This window comes from Dermacentor andersoni, chromosome 1 (assembly GCF_023375885.2).
Source record: "Dermacentor andersoni chromosome 1, qqDerAnde1_hic_scaffold, whole genome shotgun sequence".
Taxonomy (NCBI): Eukaryota; Metazoa; Arthropoda; class Arachnida; order Ixodida; family Ixodidae; genus Dermacentor; species Dermacentor andersoni.
Window position 1 is genome coordinate 184,798,896 of NC_092814.1, and position 8,560 is coordinate 184,807,455.

Below are 8,560 nucleotides of genomic sequence, written 5' to 3' on the forward strand. Positions count from 1 at the left end.
ATCACGTTTTGTCTGCTACCAAAAGCTGGCACTTCCAAAGTAGCGAATGCAAGATAATCTTGGACTCGTTCTGAACTGGCTCCCATACGAAATCAAATCAAACAGCGCGATTCACTGTCAAATCGAGGTCAGAAGTGCTGCGCTGTCTGAGTTGTTGCATAAAATGTAGCCAACTAGAATATGACGTCATAAAGGCAGTATTTTCAAACACAACGTGGTGAAGCACACTTTAAAAACTCAAGTATCTCATTGTTAACCGATTAAATTATTGTGCACATTCAGAAAAAGAAGAGATCATCCTTGCTGTATTTCCAAAAAATACAACAGCTAATTCCTCAGCCACGTCACCAGTGGCAGCCAAGAGCATCACTGCCTCCTGCAAACCAGATTTTCTCCCATCTGTCTTGCTCCCACTTTCGCATTTCTTTGCGTCCGCATGGGATTGGGGAAGTATAGCGACAGAGAAAGGAAGAGCAATGGCGCCGACGTACTTCACTCAGCAAAAATAAGCCATCTTGAATTGGGACACACACCAGCCTGTCATCATTGTCTCTGTGTCCCGCCTTTGTCTCAATATATAGTAACGTTACTATATATATATGACAGAAACTATTAAGCCTAAACTAATCGAACCAGACAGGTCCCGACCGACACCTTCACTGAGAGTGCGTCTTTGTCGTCGTCGGCCTCAGCTTCTGCAGAAGTAGCAAACCCGCTACACAGCCAACTGTTATACTCGTGGCAACATAATATCAAAGTGGTCCTTTGACGCAGGTCACACATGCAGGCCGGCCATGGTTGCCCTGAGCATCAATTACGGCCAAATTGTACATAACTAAATACATGTAAATTAATTACTTGTAATAAATTACATTTCTGGGTAATGTTGTAATTTAATAGCTTTGTTTACTCGTTAGTGCTCACCTTAATCCAATTACTTTTTTTCAGTAACTAATTACATGCGACCAGTTACGTTACTTTCGAGAAAAGCTGCAATAAATGACACAGCTTTCAGAACCTGGATTTGGCGGAAACTAAAGTAGAACAGCCGAGATCGTACCATGCAACAGCGTCGCAAATGCGTATGCTCAGACAGGCAAAGCCGGAGGTTCAGTACTTGTTTCCTCATCTTAATCTTCCACCATATGTTCGCCGATGGTTTGAACAAGTACTGGAATGTCTTGATAAGCGAAGGCCACTTAGGATATATAGCCATCAAATCACATACGGTTGATTTTTTCAGCCTTTCATTGGTCCAATCGGGAGTGTTTTCTCCAAGTCCTGGTAACAATGAAGCGCTGCGCGTCATAGCGTATCCAGGTGCTGAGAAACCACAATCTTGTTTGCGAGATCCGTGTAGACCCTTTTATCCACACTGTGGCAGCAGTGTATTCACGACCCCAGGAAACTTCTGGCCATGCATTTTCGACAGTCAAGATAGCCAAAGATAAAGAAGTATTTTGTGCCATGGTATACTAAAGGCACATGTTCTTGATGTGTTCATATATAGGGAACGTTCCCTATGCGTCGAGCTCATGTATGCAGCTTTCGTGTTCTACTTAGCAGTGAAATTCACTTTTCAAACATTAGCTATACACCAAAACTGGTGCCAGCTGTAGAGTTCTCTATATCTATAGGATATTGTAACTTGCGGTGGTCCAGAGACCTTAACCGGAAATATTTCGGGAACTCTGTAAACGTGAAAAGGGCCCATACGTTACCGTACCGCCCTATCCCCTAGCGCGCATATCAAGCGAACTGGCTAAGCTGTCTGTATTTCTCCCTTTTTCCTCTTCGAGCAAATTTTCAATGTCGCTGTTGATGGATACACAACAAAAAAAGAGGGACGATGACCGACGAAATTTTTCAAAAGCAATGGTTAGTGCAGATAAGCAATGTATGGAGGGCTGCAGAGGACGCACTGAAAGTGCCAATTAAGCTAGCTCGTTCTGTTTACTGTATCTATGCAACGATGGCAAAAGTTCGCAAGAAAGTAACGTAGAAGTACAAGTAATCGATCACTATTGTGTAATTCCTCAATTATTTTCGTGTATACAGTAACGGCCGGTGAACGCAATCAATTACATTTTTGAATGAAGTAAATGTAATTGTAATCGGTTACTATTTTTTTCTGCAACGTGCACAAGTCTGATCGCGGCCTACTTACTGCAGTTATGCTCCTGCACAAACAACGTAACTATGCATTTATGTAAGCAACTGCTAGCGAACCAAATAAACGTGGCAATGTACTTTATGGTATCTGAGAGAGAGAGAGAGAGAAACTTTATTTGGTCCATTAAGGGTTTAGCGTTCCGTCTTCGTCTTCATCGCTGCAGACGCTTGACCTTCTTAGCAGGGTTGGGCCCTTAGTCCAGGGCTCCACTGAGCCGCGCTGCTTCGCTTGCGTGCTGCACCATTGCCCTTTGGGCGGCGAGCTCGCAGCTGGTGAGCCGGCTCTCCCACTGCTCCGCACTCGGGGTTTTGTGTTGGTGGAATGTGTGGTTACGTTTACACTCCCAGGTTATATGGTAAAGCGTGGGGGTTGCCCCCCACCACGGGCATGTGTTCCTAAATTGTGTAGGATACATCTTGCTTAGTATATGTAAGTTAGAGAAGGTTCCCGTTTGCAGCGTCCGCCAACTAGCTGCTTCTTGCTGTGTTAAGGCTTTGTGTGGCGGGGAGTATCTAATTCTCTTGCCTCTGTGGTAGTTCAGTAACTCTGAATAGCCGATCTCCACGGTGAAGTGCTGTTCCAGGGCGTGTGGCCGCTCGACTCGGTACGTGATTTCGCGAGCCAAGCTGTCTGCCCTTTCATTTCCTTCAATCCCCGTGTGTGCTGGAATTCAGATTAGTTTGTGGGTTGCGGTGTGTCTGAGGTGTTCTGCCTTGCGGAGGATAGCTAAGGCAGCCCTGTAGATTCTACCCTTTGTGTAGTTCCTGCATGTCTCTTTTGAATCCGTTAAAAATGACCATTGATTTGTCTTTTCGATAGCCCTCAGCCGCTGCCAGCGCAACAGCGACCTCCTCCGCTTCCACTATCCTGGCGCTACGTGTAGTTGCGCAGGTGATTAGCTTACCTGCGTTGTCAATCACTACCGAAGCTGCCTTAATGTAATTTGTGTGTCTATTCCATGGATACAGTGTTGCATCCGTGAAATTGCATCCGTGAAAACCGTGTTTTCTAGTTTGGCTGAATGCCTTTCCACATAATCTGCCCGCGCCTGCCTTCTGGCCGCGTGGAAATTTGGATCCATGTTTTTCGGAATGGGATTGACCTGCAGGGTCTTACGGATCTCGTCGGGTATATCGGCGGATCGATCGAGATGCGTCCTTGGGTTGCGACCTAACCTTGTCAGGAGCGCTCTTCCCGTAGCCGTGTCTCTGAGTCGGTGAAACTGTGCTCCAAGCTGTGCTTCTGCCAGTTCGGCGAAGGTGTTGCTAATCCCTAGCTGTAGCAGCTTGTCGTTCGGTGTGTTTCTTGGTAGGTGGAGTGCCGTCTTGTAGGCCTTCCGCAGGATTGTCTCTGCTTGTTCCGTTTCGCTCTTGATCATGGGGTGGTATGGCAGCGAGTAGATTACCCTGCTGACTATGAGGCTTCTGACGAGTTTTAGCGTGTCTTCTTCTTTCATCCCATGCCTTCGGTGGGAGACTCTGGTTATCATTCTACCTACCTGTTCAGCCGACTTGCTGAGCAGGCTGAGTGTGTGGCTGCATTTCCTGCTTGCTTGTTGCAACATTCCCAGGACTCTTATCATGTTCCTCTCCGGGATGTATTGCCCCTCCAGTTTCACCTCGAATGGTGCATCAGTGGGGTGCCTTCCTACCCTCAGTAGCTCAGACTTCTCTGTAGAGCAAGCTAGTCCTCTTTCCTTCACGTATCTTTCTACGCAGCTTGCTACTTGTTGTAGCTTCTCCTGCTTCTCTCCCAGGGATCCATGGTTCACCCAGACCGTGATGTCGTCTGCGTACATCGCGTGCTGGATGCCCTGGATTCTGCTGTCTTTCTGCTAGGCCGATCATCGCCACATTAAAGAGTATGGGCGAGATGACCGAGCCTTGGGGTGTGCCTTTGCTTGGGGTGGTGAAGACATCACTCCTCAACTCCCCTAGTCCCACTGTGGCCGTTCTGTTGGTCAGGAAGTCTTTGACATAGTCATGGATTCTTCTCCCGCAGTTGGTGTTATTTAGCCCCTCCATTATAGCGGCGTGGCTGACGTTGTCAAAAGCACCTTTTATATCAAGTGCCATGACTATGTTTGTGAACAGAACTGCGGTTCAGTTCACAAAAATTAATGATGCGAGTAAGATTCTAAAGCTTATTATACTTATTATAATTATTATTATATTAGCGGTACTTATACTTATTATATTTTATATCAAGTGCCATGACTATGTTTGTGAACAGAACTGCGGTTCAGTTCACAAAAATTAATGATGCGAGTAAGATTCTAAAGCTTATTATACTATTGCTCTTCTTCTTCTAGGCTTGTTACAATTATTTAAGACTTTAGGGGTTAAAAATTGGGCCCTGCGTTCGAGTCAATAATAAGAGTGGTAACAGGGTGTTTCGTATGTGCACCCTTACAGAATTTAATCTTGGTTATTGCGATAGCAATTGTACCGACTCCCGAGGCGCAAAGGTCGTGAGTTCGATTGCCTTAGTTTACTCCATATTAGTTAAATGTGCCCTAATTAACTTCGCCTGAACACCAAAGGTCGTGGGCTCGCGGCTCCGACCGAAGGTCGTGCGATCGAGTGCCTGAATTACCTCTATCTTAATTCGCCTTTTTATTTTTTGGCATGATGAGCGGCATCGGAGCCAGCTGTGAAAGAAGACGACGAAGAACGTGCGAGCGGTGGCACGAGCGCGCGTCTGCTCGAGGCGAGCTCACATGACTTTCTGTACCGCACGCCACAATTTCCATACCATCTGGGGTATGAGCCACTTAAGGATTTCGCTTTAAAAAAAGAGAACAGGGGAAAAGTGCATTTTGTCAGCAGGTCAGCATGCAAGAAATACACACAAATTTATACGCTGTTTGTGACTTCACATGGATTCGCCATCCTGCTGCCACAGAAGAGGGGTGGTAATGAAAGAGTTCCATCGTCACACTTAGCTTTGTTACGTTTCGCCTACAACGCGCGGTAATGCCGGCGCGGATGCATCGGACGCCGGGGCTTCGTCCAAAGCGGCGGACATTTTGGCCCGTGCGACGCCGCCGCAACGCTTCCCCGCCAAGCGTGTCCAGGCGTGTTTCAGTGCCACGTGTCTTCGTGTGTGCGTGTGTGTGTGTGTGCCCTCGCTTGTCAAAGCGCGGCAGCCGGGGAGCGGAGTTCCCCAAATGAGGAGCCAGGAGGTCTCTCGGCTCGACCGTGCGCGCTGTTGGAATCGCACCGCTGGCCCGAGTTGTTGGGGTCTCGGTGCTGACGCCCGTTATTGCCAATGGGTCGCAAGCCCCAAGGGTAGCGTTGGCCTGGCGGCCTGGGGCACTGGAAGCATCCGAAGGTCCCGGCAAAGCATGAGAAGACTGGTAACAGAACAACTTGTTTATTCTAACATAGCAAAAGAGCGGCCGGTCAGGTCGACCGAAGTGGAGAGACGGGAGAGCACGTAACTCAACAGTACAAATCGGAGCCTCTCTCCTGGCGTCCGGGGGCAGCTGCTCTTATACTCCCGGCGTCGCGGTCCAAAAGGGAAGGAGGGAAGGTCACGGGATGAAGGTCACGGGACGGCGCAGCAGGAGCCCACGACGGCGCGAACTGTCGGGCCGAGAGACCTGCTGAACCGAGTGTAGTGACGCATTGCCAACCCTCACCCACACGACGGCGTGAACAGTTGAGCCGAGAGACGTCCAGGCTCCTCATTCGGGGAACTCCGCTCCCCGGCTGCCGCGCTTTGACAAGCGAGGGCACACACACACACACGCACACACGAAGACACGTGGCACTGAAACACGCCTGGGCACGCTTGGCGGGTAGGCGTTGCGGCGGCGTCGGACGGGCCAAAATGTCCGCCGCTTTGAACAAAGCCCCGGCGTCCGTTGCATCCGCGCCGGCATTACCGCGCGTTGTAGGCGAAACGTAACAGCGCCGTCGTGTGGGCGGGTTGGCGATGCGTCACTGCACTCGGTTCGCCATGTCTCTCGGCTCAACATGTCTCTCGGCTCGACCGTGCGCGCCGTCGTGGGCTCATGCTCCGCCGTCGCGTGGGCTCTTCCCGTGACCTTCCCTTTTGGACCGCGACGCCGAGAGTATAAGAGCAGCTGCCCCCGGACGCCAGGAGAGAGGCTCCGATTTGTACTGTTGAGTTACGTGCTCTCCCGTCTCTCCACTTCGGTCGACCTGACCGGCCGCTCTTTTGCTATGTTAGAATAAACAAGTTGTTCTGTTACCAGTCTTCTCTTGCTTTGCCGGGACCTTCGGATGCTTCCAGTGCCACAGGCCGCCAGGCCAACGCTACCCTTGGGGCTTGCGACCCATTGGCAATAACGGGCGTCAGCACCGAGACCCCAACAACTCGTGCCAGCGGTGCGATTCCTACAGCTTAATGTTAGTTGCAGGAATAAAAGCTTCAAAATGTGTTTACATGCAACTGTAATGTTTGTTCCTGCTGAACGATATCCAGATAACTGAAGTTGTGCCCATAATTTCATATATAGTAGCAGGCAAAAATTTGGCTGCACAAAAAAAAAAAAAACGTCCTCTTTCAGTACCTACCTATGCCTAACTTGATAAAGGGGCTCTAAGATGTCTGGGTATTTTGAACTTCCTGCTTATATTCTGTTTCCGATGGCAGTGCCAACTTTCTACCTGCTGTTATCACAGTCTTATTATTGGTGCATCGTATCTGTCGAGGCAGGTACCAGTGGTTGCTAGGAACTACAAGCCCCATGGCATGCAAGGATGCCTTGGCTGGGAGCATTGAGGCACCTTGCTGCAAAAACAAAAAGAAAGTGTTACCATGGCACATAGCCTCCGCACATTATCAGATGTCTCTGCAAGAGCCCACAGAGGCTAAGCGCATGACGAAGATAAGTGCTGATAGTTCCGTGAGGAAACGTGGCAAAGGAAGTGCACATGTAGGGCATGGAAAATAACTTTATTGCTTTGTGGTATTCTGCTCATATTCTGCACATATTGTCCAAGACTGTTTATGGTCCTTTTAGGAACATGCAGCTTACCTGTCTGCATCCGTCCACTGCCTAAAAAATTACCCTTAAGTTTGCAGGGATTGCAGTGAGTCGTATGCCAATCCTTGTTCCAATCTCCCACTTGCAGCTATCACGCAGCGCAGAATGTCAAGATGTCCTGAAGTTCATCACGGAATGGGCTGGAGGCGCACCAAACCTCAGCTATTCTTTCCAGTAGACAGATCACAGAAATGCTTTGCAGATGCTTCACCAGGGACGTCAAATGAAACAACCTTTGACAATTTGGTCATACACTTCCGCTGTAAGCGAATGAGATACTGAATATTGTCTTGGATGATGAGTCAGTATTACTTGAAAAAAAAAAAAAAAGCATGACATCCTGATGTGAAGAAATAAAATGCAACCCGAAGCAACTGTCTCTCTTATTTCAACAGATTTCTGAACATGATTACCAACAAGAAGCAACAAACCAATTAATCGAAGGTCTCCATTTCAGTCTGCTTCTTGAGTGTGACCTAACACAAGGTCCTCCCGACTTCAAGTGCTACAGGGTCGCATGTTTTGTCATGACAGGCTAAATATGTCACAAATGTGTCGGCACTCTGACAGATTTTGTACGTTTTGCCCCCTTTTGCAGGAATGTGTGCATAAATACATGAAAAAAAAATAAACGCTTCAGCTAGTTTTCATCATGTACCAATGGCAAAAGCTAAATTTGTAATTCACCCTGGATCTTTTCGGAATTTGCATTATGCAGACCCCTTCCCCCCGTCTCCGGTTCACGCGCGACTTGGTTTATTCGCCCTGGGCAATCGCCGCAAACACGCGCCACTTCAGCCTCATTTCGGATAGTGTGTACATTCCGCGATGGCGTCGCCGCGACGCGGAGCCCGTGCGCGCGGCTCGCATTGCGCCGTACAGCGCGCGTGCAAACTATAGAGTGCTTGCAAGTGTCCATCAAACCGGCTTTTTCCGGTTTGACCGGAGGGAAGTGAATACGGTCTTGAAGAACGGTTATCCGGATTTATGAGAACCAATATACAAAATATCCGGTTCGAGATATTTCAGCATTATCACGCTGCACCACTAGTGCTTCCTTCGAATGTTTGGTTTTTTCGCATGTACTACGATATTACATGCAAACTGCGATAATTCACAGCCTGTAAAATACATTGCTTATTACGCGGCTCAAAATGTGCCATTACTTCTTCATTTATGTTTCAGTTTATGTTTTATACGTCTTTTTGTAGCGTGAAATGGCTACTATTGTTGTTCTGCAAGGACGCCTGCGTCTTTAGGCGTTCGATTTGTGGAGCAAAAAATCTCAACTTTCCCACGACGCTCGTAGGGCATAGTCAGAACAGCATATCGAAAATAAAAAAAGCTTGAAGGATCCTTCTGATGTTTCC

General features: G+C 48.2%; 1 protein-coding gene across 1 annotated transcript in view; it reads left to right on the plus strand.

The window, feature by feature from the left end:
* Positions 1–7,962, plus strand: part of Oseg2 (intraflagellar transport protein Oseg2) — a 90,813-nt gene extending 82,851 nt beyond the window's left edge. The window contains exon 43 of the mRNA XM_055063047.2: positions 7,279–7,962. Coding sequence (XP_054919022.1) covers positions 7,279–7,368 — 90 coding nt within the window. The 3' untranslated portion in view covers positions 7,369–7,962. The remainder of the gene's footprint in view (positions 1–7,278) is intronic.
* Positions 7,963–8,560: the final 598 nt, after the last annotated feature.